The 23044-nt window shown below is 44.0% G+C and overlaps 1 protein-coding gene across 2 annotated transcripts in view; it reads right to left on the reverse strand.

The window, feature by feature from the left end:
* The window catches only part of CABLES1 (Cdk5 and Abl enzyme substrate 1), an 81633-nt gene that overhangs the window by 21866 nt on the left and 36723 nt on the right, over nucleotides 1-23044 (reverse strand). The window contains exons 2-4 of one of the 2 annotated variants that reach the window (XM_055800717.1): nucleotides 15593-15664; nucleotides 13213-13305; nucleotides 6331-6408 (exon numbers count right to left, since the gene is read on the reverse strand). In XM_055800717.1, the coding sequence (XP_055656692.1) occupies nucleotides 6331-6408; nucleotides 13213-13305; nucleotides 15593-15664 (243 nt within the window). The remainder of the gene's footprint in view (nucleotides 1-6330; nucleotides 6409-13212; nucleotides 13306-15592; nucleotides 15665-23044) is intronic. The other variant, XM_055800718.1, reaches the window with a different exon arrangement.

Consider the following 23044-nt stretch of genomic DNA (forward strand, 5'->3'; position numbering starts at 1 on the left):
GGGAACCCAGATTTATGTGTCTTTCTGTAAAGCTAATAGGCACTTGGTTTTGGTTTTTGTTCAATTTGGGAGAAGGAGAGAAAATGGGCAATGGTAAAGAAAAGCAGGGCTATTTCGGTTTTCCTGTTATCAGCTAAAACCAGGTAGTTATTCTTCCCCAGGCCTACAGAATGATAAATGCTCAGGAAAAGCACTCGAGATTGATGACTTAATCGAAACTGCCTCGCATACAAAAATCTGTTGGGGAAGAACTGTGAGGAACTTGGTAACTAATCGGAAGGGCAGAACAGAGTATCCTGCTTTGCTATGTGCTTATTGCTACTATCCTTATAGCAATTTAGAGGCTTTCACTTCTGTAAATATTCCTGTTTTCCACACTCACTGCAATGCTTGTTACCTGACCTGCCACGTAACTGACAGCAGGGGTGCGGCGTGCAAGACCTCACCAAAATGCTTCATTTTGCACACGACTTACTCAGTTTAAACACTGAAGATGAACAAAGATTTCAGTTTAGGTAACAAAGGCCACTGGGAATGCCTGCCTATGGACTCGTTGATCATTGTGGCTACATGTTATTTGGGGTGATGGTATTGAGAACCTCTTGCTCTCAGCATCACTGAACTTACTAGTATTCTGGTCAGCACTTAGTTAAATTAAAAGTTAAATTCAGCAGTGATTTATCTTCGGAAACTGGATGAAGCTGGTTTGTAGCATTTCTCAGGACACAATTCTTTTTATCTGACGACTTACTGCTTTTACTTCAGAACGGCCTATTTCCTGGATTTCTATCCATTCAGTTACTCATGTTGCATTATTTCCTTTAACTGGAGGCAAGTTTAGTCAGATGAATACCTATATTCTTGTAAAGACAGCAATATTCAGCAGCTATGCCTGCTGCATGTAAGTTTCTAACCACTTAATTAATGCAGTGACATGAAGAATAAAAGATGAGGTGAACTGGCTGGTTTTATAAGGACATGTACTATGGGATGCTCTGGATTTTCCATTCTGTAGCTCATCACGTCCAGCCCCAATGGCAGTCAGTCACTGCCAGCCCTGTGGCTGAGAGCTGAAGGTAAGACCAGCCGTGCTGCAGTGCCACATCTGCAGAGCGACACCACCAGATCTCCTGCCCCAGGTCCTTGAGATTCATCGTCTGGGCAGGACTTCACAGGAACTTGGAAGCTCTTAAAAGGTTTTTACAACATCACAAAACTAAGTAACATCAGAATAGCTATCATTTCAATCTGTGAATGTTTTTGCCATTAACAAAAACAAGCCTAAAGAGTTCCTTTTCAAAAACACGTTTTTAAATTATGAACCGCAGCGATGCATGCCAAAGAAAGAAAGACACCACCACAACAGAACCATAAACCCAACTAACTGCGCTACTTTCGTTTCCTGGAGGAAAGACAGTATGGTACCTTCATCCTCCTCTATAACACCTCTAGCAGTGATGGGCAGACACTGCCATCACCTTTTTCGAACCTTAAAATTCTAGTGAGAACTGGGTTGCTCTCAGTTGGCTGCAAGCATATGCAGCACTTTTCCGCAAGCCACATGGAGCAACTCTGACAACATCCATGAGGACTGTCAGAGTCGTACCATCTCCTTGGAAGTTGAAGAAGTGGTGCCTAGGGAAGTTCCAAGAGCAGGCAAGCAATGGAGAATGGGTTCCCTTTTTCCCCTGCCAAGGAAATCTGCCTTTTCCAGGGTAGCTCCCTGGAGGCAGAGCTGAACTTGGTCCTTCTTCATCCTGGCTGGGTCCACACGGAGGGTCCACAGAATGCCCTTGCACAGACTGTGCTGGGGAGTGCAGTGGGCAGAAACCTGCAGGCACATTCCCTTGCAGCCAGCACAGGGAGTGCTCACAGTTCCTCCCTGGGGACATGTGCAGTGACCCTAGACCCTGGAGCATGACCTGACTAATGGCTAAAAGGCTAGTATCTGCTGTGTCTGATCCCCAGCTCCTGTCTCAAAGGGCTGAAATCCAATTCACCTCAAGCCATCTGGAGCCCATCTCCAAATGAGTAATTCCTTCAATTCTTGTTTAATCCATCTGCAAACAGCTCCACTCTGGTCTACCATGATACAAATCCCCTCTGAGGGTCTCCAGCAGGTCAGCATGCATTTGTACACGCATATGCTGAGCACAGTGTGGTGGGGCAGCTATTTGCTACACGTGACCTGAGGCATTTCCCCCTGTCCTGAAGGAGGAACAGCACCAAGGCTCAACTCCACTTGCTGTGAGCTTCCACTGTGATGGCCTTTGACAAAGGAGGTATGCACCACAGCAGCTCAGGGGCTGCACAAAGCACAACTCTGGTAACTCTCGTTACATCCCATTTTCTGCCTATCTGCAGAACTACATGTGGATTAATTCTCATCTCCTTCAAGAAAGATATAAAGCAGATGCTGAGCCAGAAATCCAGTTTCAATACCTTTCACAAAGTAGCTCTTCCATCTTTTGAAGTATTATGTTTAAATAACTGAAGAATAGTATTACTATAACAGTATGTATGAAGCTTCAAGTTTGTAAGTATTATCAGAGAATACTGGGGTGTCAACATGATCCACAGTATAACATCAGTGAATGGTGAGAAAGGAGAGGAAAAACAATTTTTACAAAGCACAAATGCCTCTCCACAATGGCAAAAAAGGTTCAGTAGTCACTGCTGCATCTCCTCATGTATGCATTTTGTTTGAAAACTTTACCGCAAAATATCTTGTGTGGTAATGGCATGCCTGTTTCACAGGTGAGCAAGATTTTATTCAGCAGAAAAATTCAGATCATGAACACCCTTTAGCCATGAAAATTTCCAATACATTGAAAGAAAGAGTAGCAACTGTACAACCTATCCTGCAGTACCACCACTAGCACCTGAACTGCTTTGCCTCTAACCTGTGCATCACACAATGACTTGGTCTTTTACAAAAACATCATGAAAGCCAAGCATTCGGACATTATCAGGGCTGCTGGATCCTGTAGGTGCTACCTGCCTCTGCAGATCAGTCTGCAATGATAATGAGAGTTTCTGTGTGTGTGTCTGTTATTTTAGTAAGAGAGACAATGACACCACTACAGTGCCCTCAGTGCAGGGCAACCCCCTCATCACTGCCCTTAGTCACCACTCAACCCCGTGTAGGGACTTATGACTTTGGGCTGTAGGATACTGGGAGCCATGGGAAGCCAGCAGGCAAGATGCTCAGTGCCTCTTTCAGCTCCTGACCTGCAGTATAGCCTTCCTTACATTGCTTTCACCTGGCTATGTCTGCGCTCACAGCTGCTCTGCTTATCTAGATGGGAGAAGAAAAGCAAGCTCTGGTCCTGCCCATTACCCTGCTCTTGGCCATGGGAACAGCTGAAGCTGTGCCTGTCTTCATGTCACCAGCAAAGATACTGGCAATCTTAAGGTAGTCAGACCTGGAGAGAACTGATGGCCCAGATGCACAAAAGTACCTGCCTCCCAGCAGGAGATAACACATCTCAAAACCTTTGTCAATTGAGTTTTAACTCTCCCCTTTTCCCTTGCACAAAACCACTATAAGCTAAAGCATTAGATTTCCATCAGATACAAGGTACAGATAAAATTCTGATGACAGAAAACTCTAGTGATTACTTTGTTCACAACTTCTTTCTCCCCACCATGTCACTCTTTGCTTTGCACTTTTCGCTTCTCTTCACTCTAACAGAGAAAACTAGACAAAGTAATTCCCCTGACACATGGCATCCTTCCTTCTCAGCCCCAGCAAGTACCACCAGACCAGCCTTCTGAAACTGCAGGGGGAAAACCTTACCATTCAGCACCAGCAGCCTCTGTGCCACCCTGGAGTATGTTTCCCTTCAAAGCCTGCTGCCAGCCGCGCTCCGGTAAGCTGCCAGCTGCCCGGCTGCTGGGAAGGGGGATTTGGGAAATATATTCCAGGGGACAGCTCAAACATCATCCTGTCATGTACTTCCATGGCTATCCTCCTCACGCACCTCTGACATCCATTTGTATTTGGACAACCACTTAAAAACTCTCTAATCCTCACATTAGATGGGGGTTTGGGGAGGGCTCCTGCTATTGTAGCTTGACCCTGGCACAAGGGGTGGGAAAACGCCACAGTCTAGAGTACACTGCTTGCACCTCACTGGTAAGGGGCGATGCTGACCCATCCACCCCTGGCCAAGTACACAGAATTTAGCTGTGACTGCAGGAACTGCCTTCAGACAGGTTTTTAAAATGGATCAGTTAGTGCAGTTTAGCTGCCAGCATTGATACAGTAGAGCTCTTCTGTGCTGCCTGCAATACAATGGAGACTGGCAGCCTCCCCAAAACACAGCTGCGCCTGGAGATTTCCTCACTGGCTGCAGTGCCCTGAGTCAGAGCAGAGGTGGAGAAGCAGCAGCAGCTCTACCATGTGCTCCTCTCACATGGAATAGTCCCCCCTGCACGCACATCTACCCCGCTCTCCCGCTCCTGCCAGGGCTTACTCCAGTCTGATTGCAAATGTGCCCGTGGTTCCCTACAACAATTTTTTTCTTTTCCTAAACTATTCAGTAACGTCTACAGAACATAAACCAGGACATCTTGCCTAGGGACAGACATAAGCAATCCAGAGATTCAAAGAAAGCAAAGCTAAAGGATGCCGTCACTACAGCGCTTCAAAAGAGTACCAGTGTCTCTTCCCACTCCTACCACACATCCAACCTGCAACGAAGTAAGCAAACACTGTGCAGCCTGAACAGAGTGGCTACAGTTTATGCTACACTGCCTCATCTGTCCTTTGCACCAGCTGTTCCTGGAAAGGAGGTGCCAGTGAATTGTTTCTCTCTTCCTCTGATGCTCTGGAAGAAACACAGAGGGCATTTTTTTTTTTAAATCTTGCCTTTTTAGCAAAGGGAACAGGGCTGAATTGTTTTGTACTAGCACTTGCTACCTTCTCATCCCATGCCCTTCTTGCTGCACAATGCACAAGCATGGTACAAGGTATTACATGCTGAAATTTAGGTTTGCAGCTGGGACTTGTTACTGATGTAATTTAGAAGGTATAATCAGTCATCAGCATTTCAAAATATACTCAATTTTCAATCAAGAGGCCATTTCTACAGAGCAATGACCATAAATGAATGACAGTATACTCAAGAAGAATGAACAAAGCTGCCAGTCAATAATTTGCCTGACGTGTCATCCCAGTTTAAGGGAAAAAATTTACTGCAAGTGACCCGACAGCAAGTCAACTCTCCTACAAAGGTGCCTCCTTTCCTTTGTGCATTAAAAATAATCTCCCTTTGTTTTGAATTACAGATGCACAAGCAGCTTGTGGCGAGTCATTTTCCCGAATTAAATATATGGCTGCAAAGTACAAGCCAAATGCATCTTTTATGCACTGGGTAAGTATGACTCCAGACGATTTGTTGGTCTTTCAAACCCACCTCAGTGTATCAGCTGAATACTTCCCCAAATTCTGCACCCTGTAGGCGCTGAGATGACCCCAGCCAGAGGCAACTCTCAGCTGCCCGCAGTGGCCACGCTCCACACTCCTCTGCCCCAGGGGCACAGAGCTGCCGCCAGCCACCACTGCCCTTCCCAGCCTTGTGCTGAGCCTCTGAAGGCACCCAGCAAACCGTGCCCCACAGCCCGCATGGCAATGTCCCCTAGCCAAAGCCAGTTTCTTCCACTTCTGCGGTTTCAGTGGAATAGCAAAAAGTTTTCTCCGTCTTTGGAGAACTGCTTCAATCTGAATAAACTTTTCTATCAAAGGTCTAGTGTCTCAGCACATCAAGGGATGCAAGGCAGCTCCACGGATGTTGCCTACACCAGAACCAGAGCCTATATGGCATTAGGGCCAAAATAATCTGTTTTCACTGACTGAATGATCTGACCAATGGCTAAATGTACACTAAAAGGCTATTATGTTTTCATCCAAATATTACTCTATAGTTCTGGGAATCTAGATACAGTAGCATCATGTTTGCATGAGAGAATGAGAAAGCTAAGACTGCTTATAAAATAAAAATTGTGCTGTCTAGAGTACTTGTTTTGTCGAAGATGAGTGAAGGCAAAAGAAACGATAAAAACAGTGCATTTTTCAAGAACATTGATTTCAGAGGGGAATTTTCTCCAGTGAAATAATCAAAGATACCACAACACATATAAATAACCTGGGGACTGAGAGCTGCAGTTTTAACTTGGTAATGTTCCACAAGGTAAATATATCTAAGTGCATTTATCTTTTCTCAGAGCAGATATGTAAAAGCATTAGCCTCCATCATGCTGTTGTCTGTTATCAGGTCTACATGCAGGCCCAGAAAGACTATGTAGTATGTGTATAAATATACATACCCGACTTGGGTACAGTCTCGATATGGCAGCACTGAAAATATGCTACAGAAGGATCTTCTGCTGCTGATAAGGACTATTCTAAAATATAAAAGAAAATAAAAGAAATCAAAGACTAAAATTTAAAAATCTCACCACAATAAGCAAAGCAACAGATGTTACCATTGAGGAATTAATAATTGTAAAACTTCCATCACAGATGATTTGTCCCTCTTCTTTTTTTATCTTACAGGTTGGGTATCATGCTACTGAGTCTCTACAGAAGTGCTGAAACCTGTGCCATACATTACATAGTGAATGAGTAGTGGACTTGCATCCCTTCTACAGAACTTTCTAGGGAGAACTGAATACATTACTTGGAATCCAGGAGAGGTGTTTTTCTTGTGGAAGGAGTTCACCCAGAAAGGCAAGAGGCTGTTCTGACAATTCACCGCTATGGCTGAAACTAAACAGACAAACCCAGCAGCAACCCAGGTGACACACACCACCAACCACCTTTGGTAAGACACCACGACTCTGTGGTTGGCTTTATTGGACAAAGAATTCCCAGCTGCTGGTCATGGCCTTTCTCTGCTAAACCAAAGGACTCCCTTGATTTTCAGCTTCTTGTTCCTGAAATAGCCTGATTCATGGATGAAGTCAAAATTTGCCATTATCCTAAGCTTTCAGATCCTTTCGCTGTTTTCCAGGTTCCTCCTTGAGTCTTCTCCAGTTTTTCCCCATCACCCTTCTGCCTCTTTGGGCAGTATCAGTGGCCTCAGCAGTTGCACAGATGGCAGATAGAAACATCACATCTTTCAGTCTTACCTTTCAAATCAGTGCCCAGCCCTGACGACCTGCCAGCCTCTGTGCTCAGTGACCACACCAGCCCTCTTGGTTATGATGTCACATTGACACTCAGACACGACTGGGACACAGGCACAGATCCCATAGCTCCTTGCCCCTTCTCCTCCAGCGCCACGTCTATCTCAGTCACTAACGGTCAGGGATGAATCCCACCTCCCGTAAGCATGGCTTGCCTTCATTCCTTATAGGCAGGTAGCTCAGGATTTGGCTACATGAAAGCATACAGTACCTGCCTGCACAGAACTTATCTCAGAATACAGGCCACTCACAGCAAACGCCTTATATTTTTAACCAGTCTCCAAATCTCTGCATCATCTGCAAAGTCACGGTGTGGCATTAAATCAAACCTTAGAGTAACCTATCCCTTTTACAGCCACGCTGCTACCTTCAGCCATGAAGCTCTGACATAATCATTCAGCAACATCAGAACCACCTTGAAGTCAAGATCCACTTTCCATAAAACTGCATGAACTGCCAATAGGTACATTATTATAGTTTTGGGAGATGCAGATTTAGCAAGAAGCCAAGAGAAGCTTGATCAAGATGTAAGACATAAAAAAATGCCAATAAATAACTGATTGTTTATAAATATACCCTCTTTCCTTATTACCTTCAGGACTCTGACAATTGTACAATGCACACTAAAAGGACCCTCCTTCCCTCTAAAGTTGGCCCACAGGCTGCATCCCCTCGAATTCATCTAGGACACAGTGATGGCAATTTGTGCCATCTTCTGATCTGATTAGAGTTAGAATTTACTAATGTTTCGCCTTTCTAAAAATCTCCACTTGGGTCCAAATGCTAGCACCTACTGCCAGGATGCTTGTCAGGGCTATTGCACTTCCTTGCTCTGCTCTCCAGCATTGGTTTTTCTGACATTGTGTGCCACAGATCTGTAAGTGAGGATTTCACCTGAATTTTTCAACCTTTGTCCTACACTGGGCAAAACTGGGCAAAAACCCCTAGTGAGCTGTTTTGTTCCTGACTGTTCGAACACCATCATATGCATCTATAAATCTTGTAGCAGTTACGCTGCTATTAAAACACTATTTCCTTAAGGAACCAGCTTACTCATCGTTCTTGGAAAAGGTTTAGAACCCCAAGAGAGCTGCTGCATGTAATGCTTGGAAAAATGCAGAATGATCAATTTTCCTTCTCCTGGATCGTTCTGTTACAGCAATCCTATTTTCTTCCTTAAAAGCATGTTTAATAGCAAAGTGGTATTTGTCCTTTAATAAAGGAGGGTTTCTAATAATAAACATGCATACAGCATTAGGACATTATCCTGCAGCAGATAAAGTATGATGTCATCGTTTGTCTGAATGCTGCAATGATAAGTATCTCAGATCCTATAAGATTGTGTCATGGTGCAGCAGTAAGTTATACAGCAGGGGGGAATAATTTTTCACATTTGAGAAAGGCAATCTACAAGCAAAAAAACCTGGCATATGATTAATTTTGTGCTTGCCACTGTTTATTGCTGAATGGTTGCTACTCACAACAGCTTGCTTGTTCACTGGAAGCCTTGTTTGCTGATGTATGAAACTTGGCACAGGTTTCAAGACTGACATCAGAAAGCATCTCTGAATTTGGAAAACCATGGTACGCACTAAGCGTATTCCCTCCAGTCCCTCTGGTTGCTTCTGGAAATACAGCTCTTCCACCAGTGCCCTACACAAAACCCCCTCATTTCTTAAAACTTGAACAGAAAAAACAATGGTGCTTCTACGTCCACAAGCAAAGACAACAGTGGGAAGTTACCCCGGAAAACTTGCTCTGTGTATCAGAAAGAAATCAGACCAGAAGGTAAATAAAAAGCCCCCAGCCCAGCCTCAGGTTTCTTCAGACTTCTTTCTCTTGGGACCCAAGTATTGCCTCTCTTTCCATAAACTGAGGGACTCTCTTTACATAAAGATCTCCCAGGCTGAGCAGGAGAGGAGCCCATTGCCTCCACTGCCATGATGCCACAAAACCTTATCTGCAGAGCTGCTGGAGGAAGCTGGTGCAAAACAGCCTTAGGAGCTGGACTGGAAGAAAAGCAGGGAAGGCAGTGGTCAGAAGCTCAACACCGAGGGATAAAACAGCATTTCATTTAGAGGTCTGGTGACAGGCAAGGAAAAGAAAAAAATTCTGAAAGCCTGCAATGACTTGCTGGGACAGAAAGTCCAGAAACTTGCCGTAAAGTATGCTTTGGAGAAGGTGTGGTGGAAGCCCGTTGCTGGTCAAGAAAATCCAATTATTGTTTATGGGAGAAAAGCATTTTCCTGGCTTTCAACTCTTCAACAAAGGGCATCTATGATCATGTGCAGCTCTGAATGAGTTATCTTCGACATCAGAAGCAGCTTGAGTCAGAGCAGGTTTATGAGCCCTGACTGCCACTGTGCCACCTAGACGTGTTTAAAATCACTTCCTGAAAAGGTTTTAACTCTCTAATCATCACATTTCACCAAGAAGTTGTACTAATTACTATGGTGCAGAGCAACCATTATTTTGCAGGAGAGCTCTGACAATGTGCAACTGTCTGAGACTGTAAAAGCTAATCTTCCTACTTCTTTAAGGAGGTGTATGTTATGAAACTAAAAAACCTTACTGAGCACAAGGTGCTCAACAGAATCAGGAATTCGCTTAGCTTGAAGAAGAATAATGTCTGGGGTTTTTAGCATCTGCCTAGGTTTGACTATGTTGAAAAGGCTGTGATCAGGCAACGTGATATACATGCAGAATACTATAGCCGCTTTTCTCATACCTGACCAATGATGTCTGACTACCAGGGCTTTGCTGCCCTGCACGCAAAGGTGTACACAGAAACCACGGATGCTGCCTGGGTAGCAGCCATCATTTTGGATCCTCCCAAGTCCAAGCTGGGGCTATGGGAAGGTGGCTGAGAGTAATTATCAACTGTGAGGACAATGCAAACAGTCAGCCTCTTAAAAGTACATGTGTGTGCATTTCCACAATGACAAGGGCTTAGATCTGTGTGCTAACAAAAAAATTAAGAAAGCAATGGCATGGGGGTGGGAGAGGAGCATTGTTCTACTGCTTTTTATCTGCTATATAGGATGACTGTAGAAATGTTCTTGTCCCGTTCTCACCACGAATTTGTTTGTTCAGCTGGCTCAGGTTGCTGCTTTGGTGGCCTGTTACTGCTAGATAGGAAATCTGCTTCACAGTAAGGGAAGATAGCACCAATAATGCTGAGTAAAGTGGGTAAAACCACACACCGGTGGCTACGTGTGCTAATTTGTATGTCAGGGCTGACTTGTCTTTGTCTTTTAATGGGAAAATTAATTTTGTGCTATTTTACAAGAGTGCTTTGATAATACAATCTAGGAAACGCAATTTTCCAGCTCCTTTAATAAGCCATGTCCTAGAAATCTGAAGAAACCGGTTTAACCAGTGCCCAGAACCATCAACAGGAAGCTTTACAAGGACTGCCTGATAAGCTGCGGTCTGTGTATAGGTGATTTTCCTCTGTGCTAAATAGCTGAACTCTTTTTCCCACAGCCAGTCCTGCCTTGCTGCTGGACTCCTGAAGGCTGGACCCAGAGCATCATTGCTCAGCACATGCCATCCCTGGGGCTGAGGGGGAAGAGCTCTCAGTACCACAGGACAAGGACATGTCACTTTACAGGTTGAAAGCCACAAATAAGGGCAGTTACCAGAGAAAGGTGCCCTGAGCTATCATCCACGCTGCAGTTTTCTTCACTGTCAGTCACAAGCCAGTAAAACAATTACTAAAAGCGCTAGCTATTTTATAGCCCAGCTATCAACTTCACAATTCAAAAATACATCCTGTGTAGACAGATGCTTTCAAAGCTGGGTTCCTCAAGTTGAGTGAAAGGCTGACATGCTGTGACAGAAGGGTCAGGACTTCTGCAGAGAGCTCAGACAGCCCAACTGCAGCCTGGCACACCACCTGTGTTCTGCACGACCGTGCACAAGCTGCCTGGGACGAGGTCCTGGGCATGGGAAGGAGCCCCACAAGGGTTTTCTATCCACTCCAATACCTGTGGCTCCTCTGTGTCACTGGGGAGGACACCAGCTCTAAATGTCTTGAGGTACTTAAAAACTTTGTTGATTTTACGATGAATACATAAAGCTGATCCACCTGAACTTCAAGGTCCTTTTCATCCAGAATGCCTATTAACTTCAGCAACTGCAACACCACCCAGATCTCTCATAAAAACAAGGTATGCGCTCACATTACTTATTGCTAGACTTAGCTGGCCTTAGGGGTGACACAAAGTATTGACTTTGCATTTTATTTTTAGCTAATACTACTGTGGCTCTTTGTCCATAGGATGAAAAGCACTTCCAAAACTGTCTATCATATGCTAATTGTATCTGTATGCTAGATTAAGAGATCTTCACTATGATTGTGAAAATATTCTGGAAAACTGTGTCTGCTAATAAAGATAAGAAACCGGTCGAATAACAGAAGCTTTCGCACTGTCTTCTCAGCAAAAAAAATCAGTTATATTATCAGACATAATGGCTGATCTATGAATTAAGATAAAATGCTGCATATATCCTACAAATACTTTTTTGCAAAAGATAAGAGAAAAGAGTTTATGAATCAAGTATTTATTCATTTTTTTGCAGGTAATGTTTCTATCAGGCTTATGCATGTATTTTATAGACACATCTCAGAAATTACTCGTTCTCTGTGGAATTTGCATAATAACTTACAAGTATTTTGTGCTGTAAGAAATTCCTAGAGCAAACATCTATTTATGCAAAAAACAGACTAAAGTTAGAGGGCTGCTTTTCGGCATTTGATTTCCACATGTATTTGTTGTAATGACAATAATCAGCTGCTAGTCAAACAACAGTCAACAGTTCTGTATGCGTTTGTTTGCTGTAAGAGCTGTTTCTAAAAAGCCGTCATCCCACCTTCTGCAACGTTTATGTTGATTACTACCTTTCACTGCATTTAATTGTACGTCTGAGAACAAATGTGAGGAAAATTTTGCTTGAGCCAAGTAACACCTACCAGAGTTCAATTCATAAAACCTGTGGTTCAAACATAATGTCACAATTTCTATTGACCTCATTCCATGTCTGATGGAAACCACAGGCTACACGCACAAGCTGGTCCACAGGAACGTACGTGGTTCACACCCATGGCAGCTGTATGCGAACAGGTACGTGCATGGGTCAGTTCTCAGTGGGAGGGTTTGGTCTATATGCAACCTGTTCAGGTAGGCTATTGCAAACCTATTCAGGTTTGGAAGGACAAGAATAAAAACGCAAGGCACATGGGGAAACTATCTTGGGAAAAAAAAGCACAGAGGGCAGATGTCTTCTTTATAAGCAGGGAGGAGCTAGTTTCACTTCCGAGCTGGATGATACTGCAATAAAGAACCTATTTTGCTGATGGGAGCATGACGACAGGCACCATACCTCTGCAGTACGTGAAGTCCCAGCCGACCGCTGCTGTACAGGTCCCACCAGTGCCTCTGGCTGCCATCTGGGCAGTGCAGGTCCCAGCTCAGGGGTGCTGCGGCCGCAGCTGCACCCCTCGCACATCCCCCAGGAGCCCCTCTGCCTGCGTCTGCCCTGAAGACAAGGATCCCGCTCCTCACCTTGCCACAGCCACCTCCAGCCGCGCGTTACCCAGCCAGCACTTTGTATCCACTAACAGATGTTGAAGTATCATTCACTTGTTGCTAAACTTGTTCCAGGCACGTTTGGCCATGTGCCCCTCTCACACTTAGCACCTGGCACTACCCTCAAAGAAAAACAACCAGATTATGCCTAGCTTACTCTGACAGCACCGCACGTTTTCCTTTCACGCAGGGTATTTGTATGAAAGAGACACAGGTCTTAAAAATCTATGGGCCAGCACTTCCATTGACTCGTACTTCCCTCGAGGAAGGAGCATGCACTGCAGCCTGCACCTTCACAGACTATTTTAAAGTCCATCACATTCAGTAAGCGGCAATGGCATGCTGTGCTCTTGCACAGGGATGCTGACCCTGCCCTCCCCCTCGCGCCCATGGATTGCCTTTGTAGAAGCAGCCTTTGCATGCACAGTACCTGCCATTTCTGGTATCATGCTGCCGCATGTTCTTGATAAAATGAACCTTCTTGAAGTTCTTTGGTCTGGGTGATCCTGAGAGTGTTCGACATCTGAAAAATAAATCACGGGGAGGGGGGGGGGAAGAGAAAACAAGAAAAGGACTCAGTTCTCTGCTGTACAGCCAAGAAGTCTACACAAAGGCAGGAAGGAAAGACAAGACAAATGATTCAAGTCACCCTGTGTTAGGAATCAGCAAGAACAATAAAGACAATAAGTCTGGAAATGTGACAGCTCAAATAAAAAAAAAATATTTAAAATAATTGTAAGAAAAGGCACCACCACTCCTCCCTTCATGCAAAAAAACACATCATAACAAAATCTCAGCAAAATAAAACTTCCTGTAATGGCCATGACAGCTTAGCCCAAGCTTCCAGTGGAAAAAAATTAAACCAAAATAAAACCTGATAAATAAGCGATTTTCCCACCACACCAACACCCACACATTTGTATAGTCCTCTGCTACTGACAAAGGGGCTACTGAGGAAAGTTCTCTCTTGTTTTAATTTCAGAAACATTTAAAATCTCTCATTTGCAAAGATAATTCTGATTATTTTTAACTCTAAATATTACTCTTCACATTCCTGACAGCACAAAAATACCTGAAAATAAAATAAATTACCTCAGGGAAAAATTAAAAAAAAAAAAAAAATCACTCTTCAAAACATTAATCTTTAATTCTATTTTACATCTGAACGCACTTTTAAAATTGCAGTTAGAGAAAGAAATTGCCAGAAGGAAGAGAAATGAGACAAACAGCAATATCCTCCCCCCAGCTTTCAGCCTTGCTCTTTTTAATCAGCTGAAACCACAGCACATGTGAAAGCTTTCTCTGTTTCATCTCAGTGCTGTTTTGTTGCAAGGCACGGCGGAGCGCGCAGGCATCGGAGACCTCCCGCGCTCAGTGCGCAGCCAGGGCTGCTGGACCGCAGCTGCAGCGTCATCTGTGGGAGCTAAGGGACAAGCATCCTCGACCGGTGCACAGAACCAGCACAGTCTGTCTGCATTGAGCCTCCCTAACCTATTTTTTCCATCCTCTCCTATGCATCGGCAGAGTTCAGCAGCTTCCCGACTCCCACAGGTCCTTTTGTGGGACTAAAACCACAGACTACGGGTCCCAAGCCACCAGGGACTGCCAGTCCCTGCTGCTGTACCCAAAAGCCATCATGCTGCAGGGATGCACCCCAAGACAGGGACCCCTGCTTTGCCATTTCTGCCTTCCTCCTGTTAGTAAAATCCATGAGATTCCCTGACCGTCTGGTCGCAATTAGCTCTGTTAGCTTCTTCACGGGAAAATACCACTGAGAGAGGTTCTACCACCAATTCTGCAAATTAGCAAGTAAAAATACTGCCTTGCAAACCATACTTCGTGTTTATCTTTGCCAATTATACATGTTTGAATCAATTATGAGAATGCTCCGTAACATGCTGGCAAGCATTCAGCAGCAAGCTTTGTAGAAATAATCAAGCCTTGGTAATAGGCCAGTTAGTACAGCCTCTGCTATTAAGTCTTTGCTTCGAGGTGGGGAGAGACAGCCAATCTGCAAGTGGATAAACAAATCTATAGGCTAAACACCGCTGCGAACCAGCTGAATTACAGGTCCTAAGATAAAGAGACTTGCAAAATTAAGCTGTTGCCTCGCCAAACAGCTGACCTGAAAGCATACCATGCACTGGTCAGATTACTCATCAGTCCATTTCTGAACTGTTAGGCAGTTGCTCCATTTTCCATCACCCCAGGGGATTGCCTATTGACTAATTACTGTGGTCCTCAGAGAAGCTGTGGACTCCTGGATGCAGAAATAAAACTGCACTGAAGCTGCTGATACAACAAATATGGGGGCAGATTTATTAGTGAGGTGGCAGTCACAAACCTACCAGCCAACACACAAAGCCAGTAACGCTGGTTACCAAAATAAGACTGCATGTGCTGAGAAAACAAACAATAAAAATCCATTAAAAATGATAGTAAAAATACTAACTTTCAAAAGCTTACTTTATTAAACCAGCTGTACTCACTTTTCAAAGGTACTACATATGTTAGGGGCTAGTCATTCATGTTAGTGACAACTAAACTCTTCTATTAATCAAATCTGACTTTTCACTTCCTGACATTTTATTTAAAACCTGACTTTTTATTTAATAACCTAAAGCCAGGAACGTGTAATTCATGTCACCTACCACCTTGCACAGTGCGTGAGGTTTCAATACCTTTACCCACTATGAAGAACATCTTAATGTGAACACCCAGCTACTTTTCAACATGGGAAGGAACAGTGAGTCTGTCCACGCACATGCCTTAGAGACAAGTAACCAGAGAGACAGAGTAAATAAAATGACCTCCGCAGTGGGGCGTTTTCCTCGATGTCCTCCAGAGTCTCCAGAGAAGATCGCTGGGAGATCAACCGACGTCTGCAGGGAAAACAGAACACAAAACATCACCGTTGGTTAGAGGGCACGAGAAAGTCCTCAGAGGTCTTACTTAGTAAAGCCCGTAAACCACCGTTCACTAGCCAAGCCACACCTTGGATATTTATAAGGTTTATTCCATTCTGCTTATCTTACCAAATCTATTTTATCCCAACCAGAAGCAAACTTATTCTATACAAGCTTCTACAGCAAAACAGGAGCTGAAACTTCCCAACAGCTCCTCCTTAGTTTGTGCTTTCAGGTTTTCCTTCCTTCAAGGGTTTAACACCCACTTAACACCAGCCCCACATTTGCTGTGGTATATAGCCTGCAACACTACAAGTACAGCTCTTCGATAAAATAATGCAGACGTAAATTTTATCACACTGCCACAGGACACACTTCTCTTTGCCCCTTGCTCTTTTTACCAGATAAATGCCACTCATTTCTCAGTGATGCCCATCCCACCACTCCCGTGAGGAGTGACTGAAGAGAGACAAAAGATGGTAGAGCTGGCAGCAGTGGGGACAAACCAGCAGTTTAAAAGGCAACTCTGGCCATCCCTGTCAGCAGCACAGGTAAGTTTAATCCTGTTTTAAAGGAGTTTTCTACAGCTGAGTAAGATCCTTCCTCTACCCTCAGTGAAATGAAGTAAGGAAATCTTGGCATTTCAAGTTTTCTAACTCTTCTAGTGGGCAGGGAAGAAGCCCCAGTACAAGCTTGGTTTCAGCAGCAACTGCTGATGCACAACCTCCAAACGCTCCAACAACAGCACAAAACAAAGAGCTGCACCGAGCCCTCCAAAAAACATCGTAAATACAAAAAATAAATGTATAAGATACAGCCCACCCGCAGGCACATAATCAAAAATAAAGCTGGCAATCATCAAAACTGCTCCGTCAGTGGGTGTCAAGCAGCTGCGACAGCCAGTGCAGCAAAGGCACCATGCTGCAGCACACAGCTAGCACGAGGAGTGGCAGCACCCATCACCCCCAGGGGCCACTGCTGAGGTGTACAGTATCTCGCCAGTGATTTAGTAAGTATGAACTTAAATGATAAAAGTCCTCAGAGGCTACCACCATTTCTTCCCCAATTACATTAATATCCTTCTCACCGAGCTGCCTTACTGCCTTGATCTGCAAGCAAAGAGTTTCCAGAATCTCAATGTGTAAAGAGCACCCCCATGCTTGGAAAGGTGCTCATTGATTTATTCCTGGGCTTTATTTTCACAATAAATTGTTTTCTCTAATGCCAGTGTAAGCAGTTTCTAATCCTTGCAACTCGCTAGCCCCTCCAGTTGCACTGCTACAACTGCTCCTGCAGCCGTGCTGCAAATCTGATTACCACCAGAATGTTTTACAGTTCAAAATAACCCTCAGGTTCAGCGATTCAGTTTACTACCAGTTCAAACAAAATATTTCTATCACTAACCCCCAGACAACACATTTAAGGACTGTTTGAATGTGCATGTGGCTTTTGGTGTACTTAGAAAATCATAAAAAAACCCCTCAAACAATTTATAGAGCAACTAAGTGTGAAGCATAATCCTCTTAGGAAAATATGCAAACCTAAATCCCCTCAGGCTTTGTCTAAACTAGAATTTTAGAAGATCTGGTGCAAGATAGGATACACCTTCAAAATGCTAAGAAAAAACAAAGTGCTTTTCAGGGTTGCTGAACTTGCTGGTGTAGACAAGGAAGAAGAGACCAAACACCTGTCTCCTACGCCCTTGGCCCTATCCACAGTCAGAGGATATGCAGATGCTCTCACAGGGAGAAATTCAGATGGGGAGGAGCTCCCTCTCCATTCTCAGTTACATTGGTCCATAAACAGAAGTTGGAATTCTCAACTCCAGCACCACTGATTTAGCAGACAATACCTGTTGCTTTTTAATAGCTCTTTATACGTCAGTAGCTTTAATAACACACTTAAATGACAGTACCCTCCCATCCTGTGATGCTGCAACACCAAAAGCACACATTGCATGTTGTTAGCCAAGAGACACAACCTTGCCACCTTCTTTGTACTAATTTTATCAAACTAGTCACACAGTATTTCCCCTAGCTACCTCTCAGATACCCGTAGGGCACTTGTACAACACCAGACGCATATTCCAGCCGCCACTGCAACCCCCCTCCAAGCCTCTCCTTGCCCAAAGTTATGCCCCATCCTCAACAACACTGCCAATGGCTTTGCAGAGATGGGTTTCAAGATCCTGCATTTGCATGTTATTAAGGCAAACGCATTGGCTGGCAGAAATACACACAACTGCATTTCATCAGCTGGTTGTCCAGTTGCCTTCTGACTGTTCAAATTCCTCTGGCTTCCCTTGCTGGTCTCAACTTCTTAAGAACAGCATGAGGAACGCTGCCTCCCAGTTTTTGCCTACTAACCTCAAATGCAACACAGGCTGGATGGGAATCACTGCCACCCCTCTTGGCACAAAAATGCTCACGCTGATTTCACTGATAGTGATCTTGCAGTTCCCTGGGGACCCAACACAGCAAGTGAGTCTGCACAACGAAGGGGGAGAAGGTCTTTGCTCACCCAAGCTTGGGTGAGCAGCACTGATACCTGAGCTCCCTCTCAACTAGTGTGAACATATGCACAACTCTGGATAAATTTGTCCAGGAAGGAAGGAAGGAAGGAAGGAAGGAAGGAAGGAAGGAAGGAAGGAAGGAAGCCGATAACCTCCCCCTAATCACCAGTAATGAAGAAGCATAGGTCACCCAGAAGCCTGCAGTGATACATCTGGGGGTTGCCCCAGCCCAATCCCCTCCCTGTGCTGGTGTCAGCAGCAATGAGAGCAAGCATATCCAGTCCAGCACCACTCAACCCAGCTGAAAGCTACTATGTCTTTCACCTCTCCCCAAAATCATTAGTTTTAATCAGTTCAGCTCCCTGAACAATCACAGGAGCACTGGTGAGGATGATTTGCAGCAATTCTGCTGAAATCAGTTCATACTACCCAGGAATCACACCTTCTTTTCACTGAAGCAGCTCAAGCCGCAATGAAGTATGTGCAATTATTCCACTTTATCTTAAATCTTTATTTTGAAGTCTAATTAAGATGACCTAAATACCAGTATTTTATAAGCTCTCACAGCTGGATATTATACCAGAAATGCCAAGTAATGAACCTACCTGCTGTGAACAAAGTCACATCCTGTGCCACACACATTAAAAAAAAAACTGTTTTGGAAAAGCAAAGCCTTTGAAAGGGTGTTCCAGGGCATAGAAGCAAAACCAGTTTTTCACTGTCTTAATTAAAAATTAATTGCCTCAACTGGTGTTTAATATTTAAATTAATTTATCATCTTTCTTTCTTCAGGAAAGAATTTGTGTAGACAAGCCCTGACTGCTAAAAGGGCTATTTTTCAAAAATTTATTAACATGGTATAGCAGCCAGTATACGTAGACAATTGCACTGAAGTAACCTAAACACTTCTATCACACATCACCATAATTCTGATGTAAAGCTGTGTTGAAAGCCATTTTATAATAAAAAATGTCCTATTTCAGCAATAATTAGGGGAAAATCCTTCTATTGTTAAAGAAATGTATATGCAGACAAAACCAAAATAGCACTATCTGACTCACACAGGATTCAGGCTTTGGGGTAAGTCTTTAGGCAGATGCATTTTCATTATAAAATCCTTTAAAACTTGTGCAGAGTAAATGTCAGCCAGCTAACACATACTAAAATACAATTGCCCTTAATAACAAAATGAAAGATGTTTCACTAAAAATGTTAATTTCTCCTAATTCATGGAAAGCCTTAAAAAAATTCCTCCTAGTTTAACCAGCACATCCTAAGTATATCAAACTCACTCCTCTCTCCCCACGCATACAGAAGAAAGCAGTTCAGCTCTGGAAAGATGATGACCTCCTAGTTCTAACAATCAGCCCCTGTAGGACACTGTTGGTCACAGACTCATGCAACTTACGGACTTTTTTTGTTTTAAAATCATGTAATACCACTTTCCCTTAAACACCTATGTAAAATAATTTTTTCCCATTTCCCCCCTGCGCAATTGTTATACGAGCCCAGAAAGAACCAATAACCTACAATTGAATTCCAAGCCCAGCCCAAAGAAAGAAACCAAAGAGATATTTGATGTCCTGGTATTTTAAAGGGCTGTTTTCTAAGATATTTATGACCCTGTTTGCATACTGGCTGTATCTTTGACCAGCTGTCTGAACCTCTGGAAGTTTCTTGAAACCTAAAATGTTGTCTGTTTCCTCTCTCCAAAGTCAGGTTAATATGTGGCTTAGCTCCAAATATGAACTAAAATACAAGCACACAAGAAAATAAAATAAAAGGACAAATAAAATAAAGTTGGTCTGTAACCAAAACCTCGAATAGCCAAAGTGAGTAGACTGCAAAAAGATTCACCATAACCAACCACTGTCAACTGCTGCAAAATACTCAGGTCAATCACATTAAATGTACAAAATCTTAAGCACCATAGACAGGTGGTGATAAAAAAAATGGAGCTGTAATCAGAACACTGGATAAATTCACCCAGGAAGGAAGGAAGCAAGCCGATGATAATCCAAGAGATAAGGAAAAATAAATCTATGTGTAATGACTTTCCAGCACAGCTACAAAACCAGGAAGAAAAAGCTGCATTTCAAATATGCCTAATTTTGGTGAAAGTTGTGGGCGTAGATCCCCCCTGCTTCTGTTAAGATTACAAGCCCACAACAGCTGAGGTCAGTAGCACGGGTGTCGCTGGCTCCCAGAACAAAAGCGTCCCTCAGGACAAGCTTCTCCATTTTGCCTGGGACAACTGAATGCCTTCAGAGATGCAGCGATGATGGATCCATGACTGCTGTTCATCTGAACTGGGAGGGCAAAGCCATTTCAGCAGCTGAAGGCTGTCGGTAGTTCACATGCTCACTGGGTCACCTCCTCCCTGCAGGTGGCCAGGGAACATGAATGTGTATGAACAAGAGCTACGAGGCAGAAATACCGGGGCTGTTACCTTCTGGCCACAACCGCATTTCTAATATTGTGGCTTGGGAGCACCAGAAAAGCACAAGAGTGCTTGGCACTGGAAAATGCTGAATTCTCTATTTTCACTGTGCCTTCATCACAAAAGGTGTCTCCTATGCAGACAGGAAGACTACCTTAGATACGTACACAAGGGGAGTGGAAAGAAAATAATTATAAAATTTGCAGCAGTGAGGAATGAGTTCAGGATACCTCAGGGTCTGCCTAGAGGTAGGGGGTTTCCCTCTGCCATCCATCTACCCTTCTGAAAGGTGCCAGCTCCAGGCTCAGAGAGGAGCTCTTGCCCAAAAGCCAACCTTCCGTTGCCCAAAAGCAACCCCAGTCCTTTGCAAACACTCCCTGGGGAGTTACCAAAACATGCTCTGGATGTGCAGCTCCAATAGGTCAAACCAGGCAGAGGTTCACCTTGATCCTGCCTCTACTGGAACATCAACCCCTAGGGCTGTCTTCTCATTCATAATGATCCTTCCAGCACCAAAATGGTTTGAACAGTATAAGGAAAACAAGGAGAGTACTCAATGAGATCTAAAATTAGGCTTCTAAGTGCTAGAATGGAAAAAAAAGGAAGATTAAAAGTAAATACATACATATTACAAGTAAATACACACATATATTAACATAGTTTTGGTCTACAATGCACAACAAACCATGGCTGTTCAGTAATTCAGTTTCTTCAGCACATACTGGCCACAAACATATCTTGCAAGCAACTCTTGAGTTTTGAATAAGGTACATTTACCATCCTCCCCCCCGACTGCTTTGGAGTGTGGATTTGGGTATAAACAGAAACGCAGCTGCTGGCTCTCTCCTGGGCCAGGGGAGCAGTCAGCAAGGAGCTGCCAGACACAGGCAATGTCCCTGTCCCCAGCCCCTTCGCCACCCTGGGGAAACCTCAAAGCCAATTCTCCCTGGCTCCTCCCCAGCCTGCTGGCTGTACGCCTCTGCCCAAACACCCAGACTAAGCCACTGTCAATTAATACACTCTTCTGAAATATTATACAAGGCATCAGCTGTGTACAAATCCCCATTCACTTGGTGACCCCTGACTCCACGACCCAGCCTGAACCCAGATGAAAGACCTGCTAATGAGTCACCTCTCGCCCGCCCTCCAAAGTTTTTACTGGGATTCCTATGTCCAAGCTCATTTTCTTCCTATCTTTTGCCAATATCACAGGAAGACAAACACAGGAAAAACAAACCCTGAGACTATTAAAAATTATTAAGGGAAAGAGAGTTTCCAGGAGCTACGCAAACTGATACAAAGCAGTTTTTAATTGCCTGCTACTATAATTATGCAGTGGAGCCATTCTCTGCAAAGGACATCAAACTCCATTCCGGACTTCCAAGCTGCACAGCGTTGCTGGTGAGGCTACCCACAACAGCAGTTAGAAGCAGCTGGCACATGCTGAAAATGGGTTACCTTGTTAATTCAGCAGTCCAACTCAAACACACAGGGAACATACCAAGACACCTCCATTTAGCTGTCACCTGTGTGCAGGCAGGATGCAAACATGGTTTAAGACCACAGCCTTCTGCAGTGGGCTGTGAAGGAAAGTCTCCAATGCAGAAATGCTGAGCTAGCAGGAACCCCAACTTGCTGTTGCTCCCCTTGGGATACATATTGCAAGGAGAGAGACCTTCACACCTTAAGCTAGCAACAGTTAAAAGACTAAACACCAGCCAAATGGCTCCTCGGTCTCCATAAACCTTCAGGGGTAAGCAGGAAGACAGGCAGAAAATAAGGAGATGGGGGAAAGCTACAGCATAAACATGCCTCCATGCTAGACTCTTCCCAAACCAGATGTTCCCCCTTGCACTGAGTATCCTACTATTGCCATCCAGCTCCTTCTCCAAGCCTCTTCCTCCTGCAATACCCAAGGCAGAAGCTTCAGTATACACAGCACTCAAACTGCCGCCTGCTGACCTGTCTGCACGTAACATCTCAGTGTAAAAAGTACCTACATTGCCATTCCGAAGGTAGGATTATTTTTGTGTGTGTACAAACCATACTCCTGTCAAATCAGTACAGAAAGAAAGAAGTAGGAGAGAACGAAGGAAATCAACCTGACAATACTGAAGCATCCCGCTGACCTTTCAGAGCATGGCAATGCAACACAATGCTCTGTTCAGCAATTATGTAGCTTTACACGTGCGATCCTTCAAATGGCCCACAAAATTCTAGCACGGCTCTGTCCCAATGTCCCAGAGGGATCACCTGAGTCTGGTTATATCAAATACAAAACCAGGAATACCAGCACTGTGAAGAGGCAGGGGACTTACACCAGAACTGCTGAGATGAAAGTTGTTCACTGACAACGTATTTCTATAGAGTAAATGTGTATACACATGCACACAGAAAAACAGAA

This window comes from Falco peregrinus, chromosome 3, assembly GCF_023634155.1.
Source record: "Falco peregrinus isolate bFalPer1 chromosome 3, bFalPer1.pri, whole genome shotgun sequence".
Lineage (NCBI taxonomy): Eukaryota > Metazoa > Chordata > Aves > Falconiformes > Falconidae > Falco > Falco peregrinus.